The sequence below is a fragment of the Lygodium microphyllum genome, chromosome 3 (assembly GCF_053477565.2).
Source record: "Lygodium microphyllum isolate KBCC chromosome 3, Lygodium_microphyllum_v1.1.10, whole genome shotgun sequence".
In the NCBI taxonomy this organism is placed as follows: domain Eukaryota; kingdom Viridiplantae; phylum Streptophyta; class Polypodiopsida; order Schizaeales; family Lygodiaceae; genus Lygodium; species Lygodium microphyllum.
This window is the reverse complement of record NC_141137.1, coordinates 66,326,011-66,352,246: the sequence shown is the minus strand read 5'-3', so window position 1 is coordinate 66,352,246 and position 26,236 is coordinate 66,326,011. Positions and strand designations below refer to the sequence as shown.

Sequence of the window (26,236 nt, the reverse complement as noted above, 5' to 3'; positions counted from 1 at the left end):
TTCCCCATGTATCCTTTTGGCATGCTCGTTTGGGGCATATATCTCTTAAAGGAATGAAAATGCTCCGTGCTTTGTAGTATCTTCCACCTTTTGATTCTTGTGATCATTGTTTGTATGGCAGGCAGACTAGAAATACGCATAAAAAGTCTGGTAAGAAACGCATGGGTGAGCCCTTGGCTCTTGTGCACTCAAATATAGGTGGGCCCATGCCCTGTTAGTCACTTGGTGGGCCAAAGTACTTTGTTACTTTCATAGATGATTACTCACGTAAGGTTTGGGCTTATCCCATAAAGAGAAAATCTGATGTCTTAGACACATTTCAGCGTTGGCTTGCATTGACAGAGAACCAGTTTGGGAAAAGGCTCAAATGCGTAAGGTCAAATAATGGGGGTGAGTATGTATCACGTGCTTTTGAGCAGTTTTGTGATGAGCGTGGTATTAAGCATCAGTTGACCACTCCTTACATCCCACCCCAGAAAGGTATGGCTGAGCGCATGAATAGGACCATTCAGGAAAGTGTCCATAGCATGCTTAGCCAGGCTGGCTTACCACAGCACTTTGGGCTGAGGTAGTTACTATTGCAGTGCATCTTATTAACAGGTCGCCTAGCAGTGGCATTGACTTTCAGGTTGCAAAGAAGGTATGGGCAGGCAAGCCCCCCTCTTATGATCATTTGCGTGTCTTTGGATGTGAGGCATTCTACCGTGTGCCCAAGGACAAACACAATAAGCTGGATCCTAAAAGTGTCAAATGCATTTTCATTGGCTATGGAGATGCAAGAGAGATGGAGTACCGTCTATGGGATCCGCAAGTGCGGAAAGTGATCCGCAGTCATGATGTCATCTTTCATGAGGACAAAATGCATATGCAGCCTGAGAAATTGGTTGAGGTACGTAGAGTTATCTTTCAGGAGGAGCCACCTGCTCCCATTCAGCCTGCTCCATGGCCAGCTAGACAGCACGCATCATCACCTAATGCTCATGGCCCAGATGCTAGACAGGATGTTGATCAGGCAGTAGAGCCTGGGTTGAGGCATTCTACAAGAGATAGATGACCTCTTGACCATTTTGCGCCCTCTATGGATTATGTACTGGTTTTATAGATGCAGGAGAGCCTCTTACTTATGATGAGGCTATACACAGGGGTGATTGTCACTCTTGGGAGAGGGCTATGCAGTCTGAGCTTGACTCATTGCATAATAATAAGACTTGGGATTTGGTTTCCTTGCCTCAGGGTAAGAAGGCTTTGCCATGCAAGTGGTGTATAAGCTGAAAAGTACCCCTAGACAGCCCAAGATGGCATACAAGGCTCAATTGGTTGCTAAGATTTGAGGTAAAAGCATGGTGTTGACTTTGATGAAGTCTTTTCTCATGTGGTCAAGATGACCACCCTACGCTTAGTCTTGGCCTTGGTTGCACAGTTTGACATGGACTTGTACTAGATGGATGTTAAGACAACTTTTCTACATGGGGACTTGCATGATGAGATTTACGTGGAGCAACCTAAGGGCTTTGCAGAGCCTGGTAGGGAACATCTATTGTGCAAGCTCAAGAGAAAGAGTCTATATGGCTTGAAGCAGGCACTTGGGGAATGGTACCATAAGTTTGATGCGTTCATGTAGTCACAGGGCTACAACCGCAGTGCTATGGATCCGTGCTTGTACACAAAGAAAGCCCTTGACAGTTCTTTACTGATTTTGATACTCTATGTGGATGACATGCTTTTAGTAGGGACAGCTCATGAGGAGCTAGATGCTCTTAAGGCTCAGCTCAAAAAGAGCTTTGAGATGAAAGATTTGGGACAGACCTCTCATATACTTGGTATGCGCATTACGTGTGATAGATCTCAGGGACTTCTCTATCTATCACAGACGAAGTACATTCATAAAGTCCTTGAGCGCTTCCGCATGCAGGATGTTAAGCCTATTTGTTGTCCATTACCTTCTCATGTGAAGGTTTCACAGGCTGATTGTCTATAGACAGATGAGCAGAGGGCTGAGATGGCCAAGATTCCCTATGCATTAGCCGTGGGGCAGTCTTATGTATGCCATGATAGCCACCCGTCCAGATATTGCTTTTGCAGTTGGGGTTGTGGCATGTTATATGGCTACACCTGGTGGCAAGAAACATTGGGATGCCTGAAGGGTATCATGAGGTACCTGAAGGGTACAACAGATATGTGTCTTTGTTATGGCAGCCAGGATATAGGAGTCATGGGATACACTGACTCTGATTATGCAGGACATGCAGATAGTAGGAAGTCCACTTCTCGCTTTATGTTCATTTATGCTGGAGGGGCTAACTCTTGGATGTCCAAGGCATAGAAGTGTATGGCCCTTTCTACTACAGAGGCCGAGTATATTGGATCCACAAAGGCTTGCAAGGAGGCTATCTGGTTAGGTTGTTTGATTGCAGATCTCAGTGTGACAGATGTTATACCTACACTGCATTCGGATTCTATGAGTGTCATTTAGTTGGCCAAGAATTTGGTCTTCCATGCGAAGATGAAACATATTGAGGTGAGGTATCACTTCATTTGCGATGTCGTTGAGGACAGATCTATTGACCTTGTCAAGATTCCGACTGAGCAGAATCTTGCAAACTTGCTCACGAAGAGCCTCATTGCTAAGCGCTTTGCCTTCCTCAAGAGATTGATGGGCATTGGATGAGATGACGTCTTTTTCCTCATCATGTTGTACTGTCTTTTCTTTTTTCTCTCTCTCACTGGGGTAGATTTGCCTTTAAGTGGGAGGTTGTTGGGGGTAAAGGCACCTCTGCCTAGCCGCCCGTGTATTACTACACTGACAGTACCCACCACTGCACACTGCAAGTGGCAAGCGCCCGTCGCTCTTACTTATTCTTTATTCTTTTAGTGGCAGTTTTGAATAAAGGAAGGCCTGGCCACACATTGTGGTTGTTGGAGTTCCCATTTGTCTCTCTCTCTCTCTTCTTTCTCTTACTCTCCGCCATAGCTCACTTCCAAGCAAGCTTCGATCCTTCTCACCTTTCACATCTTATTAGTTGGTGGACGCAATTCATTAGGTGGCTCTCTACATTGTTATTTATAGGATTAGAGGTGAGTGATTATGACCAATTACAAAAGAGCTTAGAGCCTAAGCTGATACTAATTAAGGGATTCCACATCTATGGTGCAAGCCGAAGCATAATACCTACAATGGTAAGTGCCATGGGCCTAGAACTTGTCTAGGAGAGGGGTAATGTTAACCATACGAGTGAATAAGAATATAAATTTAACAAAAAATTGTTAACACTAATAAGGAAATGGAAGTACTTTTAGGTTCTGAGGCCCATAAAGAAAATTTCAAGCATTAAATGCTTTTCATGGACTAAAGCATTGAGAATTTTTTTTACTACTTAAGTACTTGCAACATCATTTCTACTTGGAAGTAGTAGCCAAGTACTGCATGTGCTTTGAAGCACTAGCACTTTTTGAGTGCTTAAGGAGAACTTGAGTACTTTTATTCTTTTGCAAGCATTGTCCTTGAAAGTGTTATTCTTCTTCTTCTTGTGCAACCAATTTTATTCCACTTGCTTTCTTGCCATTCTATCATAAAGTGGGCTATAGTTTAAAAATTGGGTTAGTTTCAAACCTATGTAACATCTGATGATATCTTGGTTGACATAAAGGGAAAACACAACCATTTGGGAGCTCATGTTAGGGATTTAACATGCCATTCTACATATTCTAGATCAATGTTTCAATTCATATGATGAGAGGGCATGTGTTTTTCATATCCATCCCCATGATAGTTGGTCATCAACTTACTTAACTATACATATTCTTGAGTGCAAAGAAGCTTTATCAACTGCCCACATGGCAAGTGTACTCATACTAGCTTGTAGATATAAATACCACCCATTTTGATTTTGGACACATTGTGAGACAAAAGTGGGTGTGTGCAAAACCCTTATGATGAGGAGATCCACAAGACTACACTTTGGAATTTTGACACTCACATGTGGATCTAACAATGAGGGAGAGTCTTTTATTGCCCAATCTGCATCTTTTGAAGTAATTATGAATAGCTAACTCATGTAACTTCTATGCTATATGCGATAATATTCATCAAAAGAGTCATAAAGAATCAATGTGCACTTGAGTATGTCATTTTTGCAAATGTAGGCAGTTGGACCCAAACATTGTGGACATAGAGACTAATAAGGGCAATGCTTGTGGACGAGGCTATTAAGGATAAGGGGAGGACTTTACTTCTTGGCATGCATGATTTTAATCAGATTTCAATGGGTATCGCTTGTGACTTGTGCACTACAAGCTAAAATTCCCATCAAGAGCTCAAGAAGTTATGGCAAACTTTAATCTTATCAATGTCATTCTACAATCTTACTATAGCGCATGCTTGATTTGAATTTCTATTTATTATGCTAGAAAAGAACCTATAAATATGGAACTAAGAAGTACCCAAAAATTTGTAGTTTATCAATTTGTAAATTTTGATGTGTTGCACCTATGTTGCCATTACAATGATATTGATCATCTCTATATAATGCCTTTTTCCCTTGTGCATGGGTTCCCCTCACCTTGGCCATGTTGCTTCTTGTATTTTACATAGGTGTGTATAATATTGTCATCTTGAAAATGAGGATACTCAAATCCCCTCAAAATGCCCTCCTACTCATTACCTTTCTCCACTTAACCTCCTTTTTTCTAGTTTTCTTCTCTTGTTTACATGCCTTGACCAATTTTGCCTTAAGTTCACTAGTTTTCTTGTCACAATTTCTACTCATTGGTTACTTTTTTCATACCTATCACATGTATGGCTTTAATGTGTCACACACACACACACACACACACACACACACACACACACACACACACACACACACACACAGAATGTCTGATTAGATATCTAATTTGATAGGATGATATGTTTGAAATAGATCCTGCATCTCATAATAATAAAGGGCACTTGCAATAAAGTACTATTTACCAATATATGCACTCCTAATTTATTCTTGCTTCATCCCTTCCACTTACACATGGTAGTTGGTCTCTTGTAAATTATCATGGAGACTATTTCTCAAATTTGAAAATTTGGTCACAAATGACAAACATAATGGGATTGGAATCTATGGGAGAAGGATGACAAGTGAGTTTTTTCTAATGACGTTGAAGACACATTTAAGTAATGTTATTGGTCCTTCTTTAGTGACCACGTGGTATGTTCACCTTGCCTACACGCATGCAAGGGGCCCATTGTCTCATCAAACTTTCCCTAAGCTTGTGGTTCCCACTATGGCAATGCAAGAGGAAGAGGATGCTAAAAGAAAGATTGTTGTATCCAAGAGGGATCCATGGATATAAACTCCACAATGGTGGTCAAAGCAAGGCATAGAAACTTGGATGAAATCTAGAAGTTATGTGTGAAGAACTTAGACTCTATTTTTACATTGTGTGCACGCTATAAAAACATAAATATAACTTTAACATATCAAATTAAAATTAATAACAAGACATTGATTGGATTAGAGCAATTATGTGTGATTTTCTTATGGCCTCTTTCATAATGAGCAGAACCATTTGGCAGAAGTGTGATTCAAGAGTGAAGAAGAAAGCATGCATTGTTTGGGACAAAAGAGACAACCCTCTTGAGGTGTTAAAGTTATTTGTGGATGCCAATGGCATTGAGATTTTTACTAAGGTTTGCTTTTCTACATTTTTGCACTCCTATTATTTATGCAAGCAAACTTGGCACTTTGGCTATGTTTGCCTTAACAAGGTTGTCTTTTACATCACTAAAGAAGGACGTATTCAAAAGTCATTAATGGAAAATAGAAGCAATGTTGCAAAAAGTAGTAAGAAAGCTAATAGAGATGAGTCAAAAGATGTCAAGGGACCTATCAAAGTTGATCAATATAGGGCAAGGCTCCAAATCTAGTATTAAAAAGAAAACATTAAGTGTAAATGAGACACTCAAATCAAAGAATACGAGAATTAGGAAGTTCAAGATAGCTAAACCAAGCCTAATCTCACTCAACAAGTATGCAAGGAAGCCCCCTTCTTAAGAGAATTGGATGGGATAAGAATTCAAATAGGGTGCAAATGAAAGCCTATGACAATAAAATCTTATCATGAAATTTTGAGGGGTGTGCTCTCCCAATAGGAAATATGCATGTGTACAATTGATCAAGCCAACAAAGTTCGGTGTAGATAGGTTAAGAGATAATAAATTGAGTGATGAGTCCTTAGATGCCTCTCAACTCCCATGATATACTTATGTCGTGGATGCAAGTAATTGGGGAAGAGGAGGGGTCTAAATATTGATCAAACAAGAACCACACATTGATAGAAGTAGAATATATACTTGTTTTATCTATCTATGTGCTTAACATCTTGGCTGGAATATGAAAAAAACACTCAAAGTTTATCACAAATCAATTGGGTAGGACAATGCTATACTTTTTGCAAATTGGAATATAGCATTGCACGATACTAAAGATCACATGGATTGGGATGTGTGTGCAATGATAAAAGACTATATAGGAACTAAATGACTCTCAAACATCACTTTCTTGACATATCACTTGGGGCTATTGAATTTGTGGAGTGTTGATCCACTCTACATAGTAGGCATCACCATGGTGCTTAGCTTGTGACACATTTGGATCCATGGAGAGAGAAAGAAAACAAATAAAGAGAGCGATATTAATGTCTTTTAAGGTGCTTCAAAGGTGCACATGACAAAATGACATAACCCAAATTTTAGATATAATCCACTTCATAATGCCAGTGGTCTTTTGAACTCTTATATAATAGCTTTTTGACCTCAATAAACTACCCATATGACATTTTTTCTAGTTGCCTTCATCTTGGCGGTCTCATCTAGTTATGCTTGGAGTTCTAAGTTTATATATATCTATTAATGTCTTTAAGACTCCTCAAAGGCCTATAGAGCAACATAACACACATGATTCTAGTTACAATCCACTTTAGGGGGGCATGGGTACAAATAAAAGAAAACCCAATTACTAAGGCTGTAAGAATAAGTAGAATATAATAATGAGCTTAACAGTAGTAAATTGCCACAAAAGTGGCTACAAGCCACTTTAATGGCTCAGGTCTTATTTCACTATATTTGATGTAACATTTGTATATGATATCAAAATTGGATGGGACAAAACCAACATTGTAAGATAGTAGAATACAAGTTTTGGAACAAGTTTCAAGCGGAAACCCTTCTTTTTTTTTCAAAAATTGGATTTAAAAAGTGCATGATAATTGGTTAAAATAGCACTCAACAAAATTATTAGGAGCTTTTCAGTTAATTTTTTAATCTAATTATAATTCTCTCAATGGGAATGCACGCTATGCATATCAAAGTATATAGAAGCACTATTTTTTAACAAAATTTCTACAAAAATGGTCTCAAAGATGGAGATAGTGTTTCCCTAAAATCTTCTCTTCTAGTTTTTCTCATTGATGAGAAATGGAATTTTTTAGAGGGTGCAAATTGCCGCAAAAGTGGATTTTTTGCTACTACAAGACTAGTGTTAAATCAAGTTAGTACTGAGGATATCTAAACTCCTCTATGATGGATTTTTTGCATCAATGAGTTGTCCACTTTTCCTCTTTCCTACTGCCTTCATCTTAGCAGTTTTAATTGGTCGTATTTTAAATTGTAAGTTCATCTATGTTCTACATTCTGGTACCCTTGAAATATCTTTAACTTTACCCTATATGTCTTCAAACTCTAAAGTTTCTTGGTTATTCCCTTGCTTGGTGATATGCCATGGCACCACCCCAATTGAACCCTTGTCTTCCCACAAATGTATAGTGTGACCTTGAACATGTTTGGCAATCTTCAACATTTAGTTTCTCTCATCTTTCCTCATGCCACCCATCATGAAGCATCCTACATGTGCATGGGATACAATCTTATTTTGCAACGCAACTTCGTTAACCATTGAAAAGATAATGTCTACAATACTGTGCTTATTTGCATCGTTACTTACTTGTTTCAAGTTCCCTTTGTACCTCTTCTTGCACTTGGAATCACTTCTTCGACTTCGCCTTCAATCTTCTTATTAGTTGGTACCATTTAATCACTAACTTCTTTGGTTGAGCCAAGCATCTGTACACCTTGGGTAGTGAATCCTTTGAAACCATATTCATTGCTTCCAAGCACTAAGATTATTGATGTAGGTATTCCTTCCATGGGCTTGGCTATTAGGTTGGCTTGAATTGTGCTGCTACAAAGGCCATAAACCTAAATTTTTTATGTAGGTATTCCTCCCATCGGCTTGGCTATTAGGTTGGCTTGAATTGTGCTACCAAGTTTCATCGACCTAACCTTAATGATCGTGTTTTGAGAGCAAAAGGCCTTTGGATACATCTTGGCATGGCTTTGGTAGGAACACAAGTATAAATCTCTACCTTATGTGCTACCCTTGTACCATTTTGAAGGGGGGGAGGGAAGGGGCGAAGTTTTTAATGGAAGCTTAAAAGAAAGCTCTTCCATAGGATTTGTTAGTATACATGAACTAGTATTTTGGACAAAGAGAGAGAACTTATCTAAGGGCTAGAAAAATTAAAGGATAGAGTTGACTTTAAGAAATGACTTGAAAATGATGCACTGGACTAAGGCAAATAGTGATTGACGATTATACCTAGATATTGTGCCTAGATGCTATATGTTATGGAATCATGAAATTTACCAAAATTCACTAAGAAAATAAGATTATTTTTATTTTTGTGGATTTTATCTATTTCTTGTATGATTTGTGACTTATTATACATGTGCACATGTATAACACTGGTTGCATTATACCTTGTACATAGATGAAAAGATAATAATATGCTTTAGTTGTTGCAAATAGATTATTAGACAAAATTAGGTGAATTAATATTTTTAAGAATTATCGAGTATAAATAATCTTTATGTGAACACACACGCGCACACACACACGCGCGCGCATACGCACACGTGCAGGTGCATGCACACACGCACACGCACACGCACACGCACACGCGCACGCGCACGCGCACGCACACGCACACGCACACGCACACACACACACACACACACACACACACACACACACACACACACACACACAATATTATATATTATTAAAATTATTATTGTATTTGTTTAAGCTTATTTAGTGGTAATTTTAATTAAATTATTGATCTTTAGTACTATTAATTTATTTTAACTTTTTAATATAAATATTATTAGAATGTTACATTTAAGCAATGCTTTGCTATTTTCTTTGTATGATTCATTTTTAGAAAGATTTCCTAGGTTTCTTTGTAAAAGTAATAAGATCATTTAGAAGACAAGAGAACATGGTAAAAGCATGGTCTTCTTACTTCTTTCTCATATGGATATTGAGTTAAAAGCTTTTAGAGTCATTTTAGAGGTTTTGGCACATTCCAGACATGATGGTGATATCAAAATGGCATGATTTCTCACACAATATTTTTTGCATCAATGCATCAAGCTATAGAAAATCTCTTAATATGCAAAAGTTTGTAGTTTGATTGATATTTATATTTTCTTTACAATTAGATATATGATGTGAATGTAAATAACTATGTAAATCAATATTCTACCATGGCTTTTTTTATGGGAGAGGGTGGGCTGTATTGTATGTTTTTTCTTATTCTTTCTGAATTTCTTAACTTATACAAATCCTTTTATGTTACCAAAAGTTGCTTGTATTTAAAGTTTGAAATGCTAGAGTTGCCGTGTGTTCTACTTTACAACTCTATAAGTATATAATGAGAGAGAGAGAGAGAGAGAGAGAGAGAGAGAGAGAGAGAGAGAGAGAGAGAGAGAGAGAGAGAGAGAGAGAGAGAGAGAGAGAGAGAGAGAGAGAGAGAGAGAGACAAAGAGAGAGAGAGAGATGATTTATTAGTGTCTATAGAAGACCAAAATGACCTATGAGACCATGATTTACAACCTAATGTAGAATGATGTAATTGTTTTGTAACACCCCCGCCCTCTACACATGGATACCCCCCTATAATTTCCATTGAAATTAAAGGAAATTTTTCTATCATTCCCACTTGTCATCGCCAAGCAAGTGGTGGGGGGAAGGAAGAAGTGGATGTCGGCGGGGAGGGAGAAGGTACATGACATGGAGGAAGAAGGAGGAAATGTGGCGACGAGGACGATGGAGAAGACGATGATGAGGATGATGATGACGTTGACAAGGGGGAGGCCACGGGGAATGAGTTCATTTTAATAAGTAACGTGGAATTATTTTTCAATAGTTAATGAACTCATAGGGGATTTTAGGATAATTTTTTTCGTAACCATAAATGACCTTGCATAGATTTATGCATATGACGCATTGAGGTTTGCACACACGCTTGTAGCTAAATACAACCATTGCATCCCAGTGCTATGCAACAAAATCATACGTAGCATAAAGAGCATATAAGGTTACTTAAGGGTTATGCACATAGACGGTGCATGCATGGGAAAGATTATATGAAACATACATTGATGGTATATAAATTGATCTTGCATTAAAGTCTTGCTAATCTCACGAACTATTAGTTCATTGGGATCTTGAAGTTGTGTGTAGCTAGTACAAACAACAATCATTAGGATTAAAGCTACGATGCCTTGAGATCCGTCCGATAACAACTATGTTTATCAATCCTATGGAGGGTTGGGCTAGATGCAAAAAAACATCTCTAGGCCTCAAAGGCAAGGAAAGAACTCAAGGGATTAGGAAACCGTGGGATCAAGTAAAGACCAATACTTCTAAACTTGTTGGGAAAAAAGGTCGGGTTGTCGATCAATATAAGTGCTCAATAGAATTTACATTCTTGCATAGTTGTATGAGGCCTTTGCATGTGTCATAGCCGAAGTGTTAAGTAAATTTTGCATAGAATCGCTTAGATCCCAAGGGGGAGAGCGAATATGCGATGGAAGGGTTATCGTGACTATTCTTGCAATGTTTGGAAAAGAGTACAATCATTTTGTTGGTTGATCAAATAACATCCTAAATGCTTTTACATTCAACTAATTGTTGGGATTGTGGTTTGGATGATTATTCCAAGAGCTTGTGATTGTTGGGAAATTCATGGTAGGGGTTTGTGATGATAAGTTGCCATAGGGATAAGTGAATGTTTTCTTGGAAAATGATATTAGGGTTGATTGCCTTGATCGTGTTTGATTCTTAATTTGATTAATTAAGAAAATGATATTTTTGTGCGGGTCAATTATCTCCAAGGTCACGCCGTGTTTCAACCCGAGAGGGCACTGCTCGCTTCACAGGCCAACGGTCGAGTGATGAAAAAGCCAACCACCGAAGTTGTCTTACTCCTAAGTCGCTTGGGGTCAAGTGAAGCTCTGGACATGCCTTGCCTAGTTTGGAACAGAGTTGAAGACTATCGTGAGCCCAATGTATGTGGCATTGGAAGATCATATTCTAGATAATGGATGAAAATTATGGTGCCATGTGATTTGGATCCGGTACTTCTGTTGGACAAAATGCATACATAATTTCTTTTGTATGGGTAGGAGATGAAGATTAATATGAAGATAAAATAAGGAATTTGTTTGAACTTGTTTGTCAAAGATTACTTGCTTTGTATTCGTGTTTGTGCCGTAAATTACGCGAACGAACCCTATTCCCTAAAAAGGCTTAATTAAGGAAGTTGATTTTAAATGTTGCACATAAATGTGATAGAACCTAATTAGAAAACTAAAGCTATCAAGGAAAGCTGGTGGGCGGAACCCCCGATGGGTTTGTTCTACAACAAGGTGGTCCCAGAGAACTGGGAGCCTTCTCACAAGGTTCTACTATCATTCGGTCTCTAGGCATGGTTAAGTTAGAACTCAATTCATGCCATTTTAGGGTACTAGAATGGGACTATGCTCTATGCGCAGAGAGGTTGAGTGGCACATTCCTCTTGTTTCCCATTCTCTTTGAACCAAGTGTGCCATGGATATGCTTCAAATTGGGTATCTCTGCGTAAAGCATGATATCCAGGACCCGATGCTAGAATGCTGTAAGGAGATCTTGACCACTAAGAACCCAAATTTCAAGTCGATCCTAGTGGGTTCGGCTATAAACGTTCTGTTGTGAGGCGGACTCGAGAAACCCTAGGCGACAAACCCTAGAACATTCCATGGGAGTACTGAGCAATGACGCTTGGATTCATTTCTCAATGGATAGCTAAAAGGTGCTTAGACAGTCGATAGGCGAGCACGTTACATGTTTGGACAGGAAACAACATAAGTAACGGAGGTAGATCATAATAGCATTAACATGAAGAAAATTAGTATTCTTCAATTTGCCAACAAATATCAACATTCTTATTTTAAAATAGACCCTCTTCTTACCATAAAGCCTTGGGTGCAAAGATGACTCAGCAATGTTTGCTTTCCATTGATTGATTGATCATGCTAGAGAGAGAAGGCACTCTTTATCTTTTCCACATATACCTTCTTTCTCATAAAAAGTAGGTGTTGAGTTTGGAGGGGATCATCATTTATGTTAGTGGAAAGAGTAATTCAAAAGGCAAATACCCAAGGAGAGTGATCTAACTATAGTTCATCCCTTAGGAGATTAAGTTTACTACTTGGACCAATACACCCCCCATCCCAATCACTCATCCTAAACCTTGACCCATATGTGAACAGTATATGCATAGGAGCATAGATGAGGAGCATAGATGAGGTTATTGCTCAAGCTATGTCCCCAAATTCTTCTCCAAATGGGATGAGACTGAGGCTATGTAACAACTGATCATAGCTCTCTTGGAATGATATGTATCGCAATGGCCTTTCTAGGTTTTACCCATGGATTCTCAACTTACCCTCTTGGCATCTCAATGTCGTCATCATCTATGATAGTATCAATTGCTTTTAACTTTTAGGTAATTACATGCCTTCCTAGGTGCCTATTGAATGAACTTTGCTATTAAAAAGTCTTGTCACTTGAGAAGTCAAAGTGTGCAATCGTCAAAATCCAAACCCCTAACCTTGATGGGCTATCTATTGAAGCTATCCAATGATTCTAGGATCTGTGGAAAAGCATGTATGTAGTGTTGTCAATGCTTGGTTTTATGAATGAAAGCTAATTGAGCATGTCTCAAAGGGAGTCAATAGGAGGAAGCCTAGTGAAAGGCGAATCATTGTGGCCTAAACAAAGTAGGAAAATTCAAGATCCCATTTTGAACCTCATTTTTGTTATGGACTAGTTTTCCAAGTGGTGGGAAAGTGTACACCCAAACAAGGCACGTGACGAAAATTTCATTATGGACATTGTCAAGTGGCTTTATTTTGCATGATGCTTATTTCCCTCTTTAGTGATACCTTAGCTAAGATACACACAAATTGTGATAACCCAAAGCTTGAATCTAAAAAGATCCATGAAGTGACGATGTCTCCTCACTCCTTTATTGTCTACTCAAGTGATTAAACCTCTTGTTAGAAGCATATAGTCACAAATATAATACAAAAGGGATGTATTAAAGGGTTGCCCATGCCTAATGAAATGTCATGTTGCATTCAAATGTTTGTTGATGACAAATTAATTGTGTGTAATGGAAAATAGTCATTGGATATTCTATCGCAAGTGTATAATGTGTTTGCTACCTAATCAAGATCAATCATTAGCATATACTAAAATACAACTACTGATAATAATTGTGATGCGGAGGATCTACCATAGTTCCATGGGTTCACGTTCAAAATAATCATAGAGCACTATGTTTGATATTTGGGGTGTCCAAAAATAAGGTTTGAGTGGTTCTATAACATGTACTTCTAAAGCAAAAGAGATGGACTAGTCTCTCAGCCTTACAAGAAAACATGTACACACAACTCAATGCTTACCCTAGCAATGATATTTTGCAACATCTTCTATTTTTCTTTTGGCCAAAGGATGTGAGAACATTGTATGCTTAAGATCCCTTTCTAAAATTTTGGTGAGAGAAAGATATTGCATTCTATACCAGCCTCAAGTTCAATGTCTAAAAATGCAAGGCTTATTGTTGAATTACTCGAGGAAAATACTATTAGACTTAATTTACTTAGCTTAAGAAGACAAAATATCAAGCTAGACCCATTATCCTAACATATCTATTAGGTCACTCCAACATCAAATGGAATCAACTAGGATGAGAAGATTCGATATCTTGTAAGGGGCTGAAGGTGAAGATGCCAAGCTCCAAAGTTGAACAAGCCCTAATTAATTGCTAGTTTGCAATTTTGGCCACTTATAATTGGAAATATTCGCTAGATAATAGAGGTGATTTATGTGGCATGGCTATTTGGACCTCCGTAGCATTTCGACCATTTACACACTCTTAGAGAAACAAGTTTTGACTTAAAGAAAATGTGAGAAGGGCTAAAATGCTAGATTGATTGTTGGTACAGTAGCAACATGTAGTTCTAGAGTATTGAATGGATTAGAGAAGCACTTTAAACAAAGTGAGACGGAAGTAGAAAGTTTAATACCTTTCTTTCTAGGAAAAAGGTTGGTTAACCTACCTCTGTAACTACCAACTTTGAACACCCAAAAGCAACAGTGGTGAGCCTCTCTCATAGTGCAAGAAAAGAATTGATATATAGAACAAAACAACACTTGGTTAAACAAAGACCACCTAGATGAGCAATCAATCTAATACTGGAATATTATAAGAGCCATAATACTCAAAGTTGTCCATAATAATAGGAATAACTTGCTATTTCCAAGAGGTTCAAATCAAAAGGCTCTTGTTCAAGGGATATCACAAGTTCATAAGGAGAGCTTGGCCATTCATGACAAGAGTCCAAAATTTAGCAAGTTTACAAGGTTGCACATAAGAAGCTTAGCTATGTCTACTAGAGGTTGAGCCCTTGCTTTTTTGCATGCCACATCAATAATGATGCGAACATCCTTACTAAGATAATCCTTTTCACATTAAACACTAATCAGCAATGATGCTTCCAAGTGCTAAAAGAGATTTTCTCTAGATTTCCATGGGTTTGAGCCTGTATGATTCGTGCCTCCAAGCTCAATGTGTCATCAATGAAACCCATATTCCACATGCAGAGATTAAACCTACTTTGGTTATTACAACTTACCATGATCCAGTCACATTTTTAACTTTTTCCTTTAGCCAATTACATCCACCATTTCTGAAGCTGAAAAACCAATTAAGAGTGTTGAAGACATTCTATATGTTAATCCACTCGTATCTAGAAGTTGCAGCAGCATTACCTGGTAGTCAGAGGAACAGAAGAAACATTTCCATGGATATCCTGCCATTTATTCCAACATTACAAGGAGAGTGTACTAGATTTACATGTTGAGGATTCAGCAGGATTCAGCTTATTTGTAGGTTCTTGAACCTCAAAAATCAATGCTCATTGGTGCTCATTATAATTCCCCAAGGAAAATTCTCATCAATGAGAAATTGTCAATCATAATTACATGGGACTCTTATTCCAACCCCACACTTAATGGGGTGCAAAGGGACTCTGTTCGGATGCACAGCACCAACAAAAATGTACAAGCAGAATAGAATCTCACTTACAGAGTACTCGTAGTGGAACCTAACTCACTGATACAAATCCGACATCAGGATGTTCTCTTACAGAGTACTCATCTGTCTGCGAGTTAACCTGGCGTATTCTCCATTCATTCTTAGCAACTCCTCATGGCTGCCAACCTGCACATATCATAAATGCAGGAAATATGTTAGACTGAAGAGAAGCTTCGATGCATATAAGTTGTATAAGATTCCAAAAAGATACACAGGGTGTTCCTTGGTCAGGCTTCATTTAACCCAGCCTTACAAAGCATGGGAACTACTTGGCATCTGTTTCTTGTTGCCTTAAAACACAGATATTGAACCTGAGCGTAAGTTTGGCTCTATATCTCCCGACCTGCAGTACATTTCTAGGCCTAGTGTTCAACTGGCCTTTTACTGTTTGTGGTATGTGCATACATTGTGCCATGTAAGCTACAGCATAAGCCAACCAGCTAGAAAGAAGGGGCAAACATCTTCGTTGAAAAAGCAATTAAAACTTTTAAACAAAAGATCAGAAAAAAGGGTCAACCTCTTCACAGAAAGAGAGAGATCAAAGTGAACCTCGAATAATCATGAGAAGAGACTCCTACATAGTGATATACTTGCACAAAGACACCTGAAATGGTAATTTAGAATTCACTTGGTTTCCTTACAGTTCAATATATAACAGCTCTGAGCACTATAAAACAGTGCATCCAGCAAGTATCAAAAGCGCTCTCAAAAATTATCTAATTGAGAGCCATCCAATCATTTTTTGTTTTGTAATAGAACGAAAGATTCTATTGATAAGTCCCCTTGGCACTAAATATCCCAAGGCAAAGTACAAAACAGCCCTGTTGTTAGCTTTATTTATCCTAGTGTGTGAGCACACATTATTGTGTAAAAGTGCGCATTTAGGTATGAACACCTTTTACACCACTTAGCATTAAATGAGGGTCAAACGGTTAGCTACCCAACTTAGCCTATCTATATTTAGGCCCTATCACTTGTACTTGCATCTCACTTATCTCACCTATCATTATCAATCTATCTTTCAGCTCTCTCTCTCTCTCTCTCTCTCTCTCTCTCTCTCTCCAAATGGAGTTCCATCCACCATAGCCTGCCGAACACAAGTGTGAGCTTCATACCCAACAGTGGTATCAAAGTTGGTTTGACTTCAGCTTTGCCTATGGCTGCCCAATCTGTTGCTAGTCCTCTTCATGTGCACATCTTGTGTGTTCGCCATGTTAGCCCACCACTACTGAAGAAGGAGAAGGAAAAGAAGAAGAAAAAGCAAAAGCTACCTTGGATCCCCTGTTGGGGGTTGCTCGATTGAGGGGTGGGGGTTTGAGTCTTTGATTTTGACTGTGTGCCTCTTACCTTTGATCGACACTTGTCATTAAAATGGCAAGCCTTTTAACAATATTGACAAAACCTATTCTTTTTAGGTACATTCTACCACTCAGATTTGAGAGAGGACTTGGAGGTTCCTTCGAACTCACTAGCCAGATTTCGCTTTTGATTTGAATTTTGTTTTGGATTTGCTTTTCCTTCCCTTGCTGCAACTTTTGAGAAGTGGTAGCGAGGGCCCCATCTAAAGATATAGGGCTGTGAAACTGATCGAACAGTTGAGCATAGCACAATAGAAGCTGCCACTATTATTCATAGAAGGTAGGCATGATAGGCTATAAGATCACATGCTATGCAAAATGGAAGTATTTTCTTAGCAGCTTGTTTAGAAAAAGTGTGACTTGGTCATCAGAGGACTTAGGAGCCCCCGTGGTAGAGACCTCAATGAGAGGTTGCCCATACTCCACCAGCTTGATCTTAAGGTCATCTTGGTCAGTGATTTTGAAATTTTGGATGTCATAGTATCACATAGCAATCGGTCAAATGTGCCCATTGCTCCGATGCAATGTCAGATTGCTGTAATTATGAGTGAAACTCATGGATAAGACCTTGCATCAACTCGACTATGGCAAAGATATTACGAGCCTTCCATGAATGGAGAACCTTGTATGGAACAAGTGTACTCTCTCGGTGTTAGTAGAGCAAATGCAGCAATAGTCAGCAAGATCAATGTCAAATAGGCAGAAAATAGAGAAAATCTGCAAACATAGTAGGCTGGTGATAACATGGCAGAATGGCGGTAGCCTGATCAGCAAAACACAGATCTGAGATGACATGGCAGTCAAAACAGCAACCAGCTGATAAAAACGCAGCACAAGGAGTTGCCAGCAGTAGACGATGTCACAGATACAGTAAATGAAGCCTCCAGCTGGTCGCCAGGCTGCAAACGCAGCCTCCTCGTGAAGGTGGACAGCAGGCAGCAGCAGAATGAGGTGTGCTGATTGTTACACTTGGGTTTCGATTGCTCGCTTTTTCCTTGAACAAGGATCTGCTCCATGGAAACGCTTAAATTTGGCTCTCTTGATGGCATGCTTGACACTGATCAGCCATTTTTTCCTCTCTGCTTATTTCTATTGACCCATTTGGTCTATTCTTGGAAGAGTGTGCTTCAAAAGGGGGTTTTTGCATCTACATGAGGATCAATTGTAGGTCAATTCTTTCCAAGATGAGTGTTAGTTGTCTAGGCACCTTTGGCAGGAAGGAAAACCGGATGATTGTCCTAGATTTAATAGGACAGCTTGTTTGGGATTGATTACTATTCCTTATTCCACACTTTCTTTGTGACCTGTCCTCATGACATTCCGCATTGTTCATCGTTTTTTTTAATCCCTTGTGGCTATCATGGCTTGTGAGATACCCTTGCATTTGCAAGATGGACAACCTTTTCCTAGCAATGCTATTGATTATCCTTGGTAGGATTGGAGCCTTGCAAGCCAATTACATTTGGAGAGAGCTTTTGTCAACTAGAGTTATCATTTACTTGCTTTAAGGATTGTAATTGACTATTGGAAAATCCTAATTCAATATGGGGCCTCCACAAAAGTCCGTCTTGGTGAAAGTGGATTGTAATGGAAGGTTGGATTAATACAAAACCATTCAAATGCAAGGCTCTTTAAAGAATGTTAATTTGTGGCATGCCCCTCACTTCAGCCCCTTCTAGGCATCATGTTTTTTATGGCACCTGTTTTTTTGGCACTACGATTATGGAGACTGTAGGCACAGATTTATTTCATATCCATTGGTGAGGACAATTTGGTCTTTCTTGTCTGAGATTTGACAGAAAGTAGTGGGACCTCTTTGTCCCTTTTACTGGGTTTTTGGCAAAACTTAGTTTCCTACTCTAGCAAACCCTCATTTGAAGATTATGTTTCACTTCCTTCAATTCTGGGGATGCTAACATAACTGGCTCATCAATATGCTTTTGTTTTTTATTCTAGTTCTGGTGTTCAGCATCATGTGGCTAGAATGAAGGGTCTTGTTCATTGGCAGCTCCATCTTGTTTGTCATGGAAGCATTCTTCCCCCGCAAGGATTTAGTCCCTTGGCATATGACAATTTCCTCAACAGTTTTGTGATCTTCTTAGTTCTCTACAGCCTGTGTACTCTTCTATCACAATTAATATAGTTATTCTTCATGAAAAAGAGAGACACAAAGACACAAAGAAAGAAAGAGAAAGATAGTTATATGACATCTACAAAAGGCCAAATTGGCCTATGAGACCAAAATGTTACATCTGAAAATTCGAGTTTCCCATGTCCCAAAATAGCTGACATCTAATGCTATGACTATCTAAATGGAAAATAAACAATGAACAATACATAGCTGATGGGTACAAAATGATGTCTAAGCCAAATACAGTGAAAGAGATAGATTGTTGGGTTCAGCAGCATGATGAGAGAGAGAGAGAGTGTGTGTGCGTGTGTGTGTGTCTGGCACCCCCCATCTGACATGCTGCCCGAGGTCGCGCTGACCTAGGGCCTGCAGCCCGTCTGTAGAATAATGTGCAGGCTGCACAATAATGTGTGCTGGCCTGTTCCTGCAGAGAGAGAAAGAGAGAGGATTCACTCCTAACCTGTTGCCATGCTGCCCTGTACTGGAAACCCTGACCAATGCGCCACAGATTCACCGAGTCAGAGATAGCACGCCTGCAGATTTTGTGACCCTGCACAGGTATCCTATGCAGGAATAGCACACTCCAGGTCGTCTGCAGGTTGCACAGCCCTGTACAGGCTGTTTACAAGCTGTGCGAGCCTGCTTTCCCCTTGCTGCAGCCCCTTATGCCAGTGGTCCTGTTCCTGAAACACACAGGGCTACAGCTGCAAACTGACAAGCCTTAACTCCACTGACCTGCACAGTGTGCCAGGGCTGTATTCTGAGACCTGTTGCAGTCATTTCCTGGAGTTAAACCCTGTGGCATACAGTCGTGACCTGGCTGGCATCTCCTGTGCAGACTGACATGCCTTCAGTTCAGCGACTTGCAGACTGATGGGATAGACCTGTTCACTGGGCAGCAACTTGAATTGGATAGGTCTTGCAACACACTGGTCTCAGGTAGGACTGAGGACAGGACATCTGCTCACGTATGGCTGAGTTGAATAACGCTTTCAACAATGGAGTAGTAGAGTCCCATGTCAAGCATCCCAAGTGTGTTGAGCCAAACATGTTGAGCCCCATGTCAAGCATCCCAAGTGTGTTGAGGCCTCCCCGATGTAAGGGACAAATGCATTCCCTTTCGGGGAATCGCAAGCAGTGCCTTGTGCTTCAGAAACGAGTCACATTTTGACCTATGCTCAAGCAACAAGGCAGTGGGATGACTCCCAGGACTTTGATAGGGAACATCTTTTGCAATCTGCCAACATGTTGCTTGGCGAGTATGTGCAACAAAATCAAGATGTCATCAATATTACTGTGGATACAAAAAAGGTGTTGCATTTGTTTTCCTCTTGCTGTTCAACACACTGTATTGGAGCCAAAGAAGGGACAACACTGACAAATGAGGTTCCTACTATTCAACAAGGTGGTACTGCTATGCATGTAGGTGCCCAGCCCACTGACGGAAATCTAGGGAAAGGCAAACAATTGCTTTCACCCCTCACTCTGATAGTGTTCATGGCTAGTAAGAGGTGCAGTTGAAAAAGGAAAAAAAGTCAAATGATGTTCAGAACATTGGATCCTTGGAGGATATACGAAATGCCTTGCACATCTATGCGCACTATAAGGACAAGCCTTTGTCCCAAGGTGCTTGTGTTGCACCTTTGAACATTAAGGCAACCTCTAATCGTAAGGCTTGACAAGAGTCATTACGTGTGCATCTAGCCTTAGACAACCACAATAAGGTCATTACTCCATGGGGCCACAGATACCCACACAGTAGCACAATGGATGTGGATTATGTTTGTTTTCTTCAGGAGTATGTATGTGATTTATGTGTTTGACCACTACCTTGTTCATGCCGTGCCTTGGTGACCATTGGCTGATTGTCAATGCTTGCTTCAACAGGAGTGTTTGGTGTGGGTAGGCCACCAGTTGTAATTGCATGTGTATGTTATGGGATACCTCTCACAATAGGCCTAACTCGCTGTGGCTAAATTGCCTCGTCATGCCATCATTGCATTTTCATTTGAAATGGGATACTTTTGCTAACCAACATTAGGAGAGATGTGGTTGGACCATGTCCCTTAGATTGGAGGTAAAACATCCCACTCTTGCACAACCACATATGAAGATATTGTTTCATTTCAAGGTGGCCCTCGTCTGTGGACTCCATGACTAGTCTAAGGGAGGTGTCTCCTCCAAATAGGGTGGGTTATCTAGCTTGAATTGTGCTTTAGGCTTTGTATTTGTAGATATGGTGCTCCTTGCTCTTCACCTCTTCCCAATATAGTCTGCATATCCACCCAGATCTAGGGATGTGGGCTGCCATTCTAGTCTCGATCTCAAGTTGATGAGAGGATACTCTTAGCTGCCCATAGGCTACTCGCATCTCATGTGGCATATATACATCTAGGTATCCCGATCTCACAATGAACTCATTCCCTATAGTGCTCATAAAGCAATCTGATGAATTCCTCCGGATCATTCGTGAGAGCATGATGACTTGTGGTCTCTTAATCTGCATCCATAGATATATAGCCAAGCGAGGTGTTCAAATAAGTATACCATACATCATGCCAGTGTGACAAATGTGTCCATTAGCCACCTCTATGTGCGGGGCTCCTGGAAGTTTACCTAGTGGCAGTATCTCTCCATACTAGCCAATGTTGTTGCGTATCCTTTTGTGAGTTGGTCTGTGGTTGCTTGGTGAATCTCCTGGCCGATGCAGTGCATGTGACCCCAAGCATAGCAGCCAGAAATGTCAGAAGTGTTTAAAAATGAAATGTCAAAAATGTGTTTCGTAAATTTCTTTCAAGAGGGGGTAAAATAAGAAACGCAGGTTTTTTTATATAGGGATTTCTATTAGTTTTGATCGGGGAAAGAGATTCTAAACCCCTATGGAACTCTCTCTTAAACAAATAATAGCTAATTGAGCTTGAGTGATAATAGAGTCAATTGAAAATAATACATTATACATTACATGTATGATATCCATGATCCATTATTGACTTGTCACTTATGTCAAAGTTAGTCTTTGGACAAGCTATACTATGGTTTAGAACTGATCTGCTGACTAAACTACCATTGTTCTTTGATCGCCGTTTGGTCCATATTGTGCCATGGCGCCCAATGGCAGATTTTCAGCGTTGCTTCAACACGAATGCCCAGTGTGGGTTGAAGTGGAAAACTGTCCCCAGCTGTCTATTGGCCACTGTTAAAGGATGCCATGGCCATTGTGGGCACTGTTTTGGTTCCCCCGAGCCTAAGGGCCACGAATCGTAACCGTTTGTGTATGTTATGGAACACTGCTCAGAAAAGGCATGCGTGGTTATGTCTTAATTGCTCTGGCATGCATCCTTTGCACTTTCGTTTGAAATGGGGTAACTTTGCAGGGCATTGTTATTCATGTGGAAAATTGGGGCATTTTATGGCCAAATGTCCAGTGAAGCAACCGACTTGAGATGCTGAGCATGTTTTGCCTCCCATGAAAGATATGGTGCTTGATACTCCATCGCAAGATGCGACCCAGCCACCTAAAGTTTTGGATAAAGGCAAACAACATGTTTCGGGTTTGGATTCCCGTGACAATGACTGGGTAGATGTACGTGCCAAAAAAGATAAAAGATTTTATGCTGGCATGGCAGATACTGTGCCTAATGCTTCACAAGATTCCTTGCGTACTTATATATGCACAGGAAAGACATGTTGTCTTCAGAGCACACTACTCATGCTATGGTTTCTTCTGCTCCTCACAATCAGCCCACTAGGAAAGTATATACGGATGGCCCAAAGGGCCACCTGCTAAGTTGGCTTTTGATGCTAGAGGTAACGTGATTACCCCATGGGATTGTCGTTATCCCCGTTCCATCCCCAAGACAGTGGATACACCGTCTTTCTCTAAATCTGGCCGTCAAAACTCTTTTGCCGTGTTAGCTGGAATTTTGGATGAGGGAGTCCTTGACATTCTAGCGGAAAAGGTTAAATCAAGGCAAGCTTTGCCTCGTTCCTGATATTCTTTTTTGAATACACATGAAGATAGCCACGTGGAATGTACGAGGCATTTGTTCTCGCAATAAGCAACATGCCATGTGGAGTTTGTTGCATGAAAATCAGTGGGATGTCTTGTGTGCTGTTGAGCACAAGAGTCACGGTGAAGCAGAAAAAGCTGTGGATTGCCATGGGTTCCGCTTGTTTTATGCAAGGACACATGCCATGCATTATTCTGGTGTGCTTATGATTGTACATGAGAAATATCAGCCTGTTCTTATTAAAAATGATGTACATGGTCGTTTTGTGGTGATTGAAGTTTTATTTGAAAGAGAGATCTTATGGTTACTTGGGCTCTATGCTCCAAATGACCCTTTATCTCGCCAGGATCTTTGGAATACTTTGCAGACCTCCTTGTCACTTGGCAGACGGGGTTTTTTTATGGGGGATTTTAATATGTGTGTTGATCCTTCACAGTCCACATCAGAGCATTCGATGATGGACACTCCGAAAAGCCGTGTGTGGATTGCATTTGCTCTTGCCGTACTTAAGCAAGATCTCTGGTCATGGCTACACTCTTCTTCTACAGGGTTTACTTTTCATTCTGTGCAGTATACAACTTACAACTACATAGTCGCGGTTGGACTGCATGTACATCATGCAAGATGATGCTTTTCTTCCTGAGATGCTGAAAATGAAAGTGTTGCAGCAATATGCCTTGTCGGGCCATTTTCCTCTACAGCTTGAGATGCTTGTTCAACCCATTGCACCTTTTAAGCAATTTTTTGATAGACTCCCTTTGCGTTTCAACTCGTCTTATTTGAAGCATTCAATCTTTCAGGGTTATATGCAGCAATTGATTGATAGATTTTCATTGGGCTTCTCCTCTGAGGGCAATGCTTCTTTTGAACGATTGCTCTCTAATGTGCAGTGGGTTGTTCGGCAGCATGGCATATACTGCATACGCTTTATTCCTCTCAATGATCTACTCTTCGTTTGTCTCGATGATTGAGTATCTTCTCGTCGCGTGCAGTCTGTAGTAGGCCATGTTAATAAGATAATTGCTCGATTTTTCCCTCCGCACGGTATTTTCACCAAAATGTGTGAATGGCTCGGACTTTGGATTTTTTTGCCTCAAGTATCCATGGTCACTTGCCCCGCGTTTGTGGTTTAATGTTATGGCAGATCTCCTCTATGGCTTCAGCTGATCTGGTTGCTTCGGGCCGTGGGGAGAAAAGAAATGAGAGGATAAGAAGGAGAGGGTGAGGGAAGAGAAAGGAGGGAGACCAAATGATGTATTTTTGCTACTACTGGCTATGCGTTTGGCTGATCTTATTAGAGAGTTTCAGTTGAAATCTTATCAACAGGCCAAATTGCAAAATTCGACTGAGAATTTGCAAGATAGTGCTTGTCAGACTCATAAGTTCTTTCGAGCTCTCCATGCATCTCTTGCTCGAGAGAATATGACTAGACTCTAAGATGCAGAAGGTCAAATGGTCATTGATCCTCAGACTATTGTGAATATGTGTAGGAATTATTTTTTAGACCTTCTTGGTTCTACTCCTTCACCTTTTGACCAAATTCCTCATGCCCGCTCAGTTTTCTATGATTTGGTCTGCAATCGGTTCCACATGATATGCAAACTACTTTTGGAGACAGATATTTGTGAGGCGGAGGTTATGGATGTTTTGTTACACTTGCCCAAGGATAAAAGTCCCAGTTGGGATGGTCTCACCAATGAATTCTTTGAGGTCTTTGCTACCCGACTAGTGAAACCATTGACGGCTATGTTTCAACAGGTTTGGGAAACGGGATTCATGCCTTCCTCATGGAAAGAAGGACTTATCAAACAGCTTCCAAAAGTTCCTTCGCCGTCTATGTTGAAACATTGGCGACCAATTTCTTTGATGGATTCTATGTATAAAATCTTTTCCAAAGTAATGGCGAATCGGCTCCATAAGAATCTTTCTACCATTGTGCATCCTCTTCAATATGATTTCATTAAGGGCCGAAACATTCTGCATAATGTCTTAAATGTGCAAATGGCTATTGATTATGCAAGGCACTCTAATCAGGAGGTGGTATTGATTCAATTGGACCTGGAAAGGGCTTTTGATTATTTAGACTGGTCTTTCATTGCGGAACTTATGTCTACAATGGGCTTTGGTACTCGGATATCTCATTTATCTACACCATTCGTGTTGCGGCTTCTTCGCCAATTATGCTGAATGGTGGTGTTACCGAGCCATTTATCCTTGCACGCTCTGTGAGACAGGGTTTCCCTTTGAGTCCTCTCTTTTTTGCCCTTGCGACTCATCCGGTTCTTTCGATGTTATCTCATATGGCAGCTTCTACTCAATTGGCTCGATTGTCTCTTCCTTTTGGACGGCACTTCATTAGTCAGTCCTTGGTTGATGACAGCTTTATGATTTTGCGTGCGGACAAGGATAATCTTCAAAAAGCATTAGATGTTTGGACTCTCTTTGGTCATGCTTCTAGTCTTCATATCAATGCTTTGAAATCAACCATTCTCAGTTGCACGGAGTCAGATTTACACTCGTTGGACTGACAGGGAATCTTGGGTATCCTTTGGGTGTTGATGTTCGGCCGAAGCAACTACTAGAGTGGATTTCACAGAAACTAGCACCTAAGTTTCTATATTGGAAGTCACAGGCTTGGCTCTTCCATGTTCGCCTCAAAGTGGCTCAGACAATTATATTGCCAGTGCTCACATATTTCTTGCCATTGCTGCCTTGGACTACTACTACATTGAATGCTCTTATTCAGTACATTCGTTTCAAGTTATGGAAGGACTCCTTGCATGCAAGCATTTCATGGATTTCTTGGCTGCGTGCATGTACCCCCAAACACATGGGTGGTGGGGCTATTTTGGATGCCGAAACTCATATGCTGGCACTGCGTTGGTCTCTTTTTCATGCCATGTGCTTGGATCATCACCCCTAGGTCTTTATAGCCCGTTATTTTCTTAAGGATCACGGGCTTGTGCATGGTAATACCCAAATTCGGAGCTCCTGGTGGCATGTTCTTAATGCAAACTCTCAATTTTCTAGTCCTTCATCATCCCTGCTTACTCATTTGGTATGTTCCTAGAAATTGGTTCTCCAGAAGGCTCAGTGGCATCCAACGGAGGACCGCATAGCTACTAACTCTTTTCAACTGGAATTGTTGGCAGCCTCGCGATTACTTTCTTGGGAAGGCAAACATGAGCTCATACCAAAATTTA

The 26,236-nt window shown here is 40.2% G+C and overlaps 1 protein-coding gene across 6 annotated transcripts in view; it reads right to left on the bottom strand.

Moving 5' to 3' along the window:
* Nucleotides 1-15,223: 15,223 nt before the first annotated feature.
* ABCB26 (transporter associated with antigen processing protein 1) overlaps nucleotides 15,224-26,236 on the bottom strand; it is a 117,143-nt gene continuing 106,130 nt past the window's right edge. For 3 of the 6 annotated variants that reach the window (XM_087672143.1, XM_087672110.1, XM_087672117.1), the window contains one exon: nucleotides 15,224-15,660. In XM_087672143.1, the coding sequence (XP_087528269.1) occupies nucleotides 15,583-15,660 (78 nt within the window). In that variant the 3' untranslated portion in view covers nucleotides 15,224-15,582. Of the gene's footprint in view, nucleotides 15,661-15,764; nucleotides 16,139-26,236 lie in introns of those variants that run through there. The other 3 variants (XR_015689580.1, XM_087672126.1, XR_015689581.1) reach the window with 3 other exon arrangements.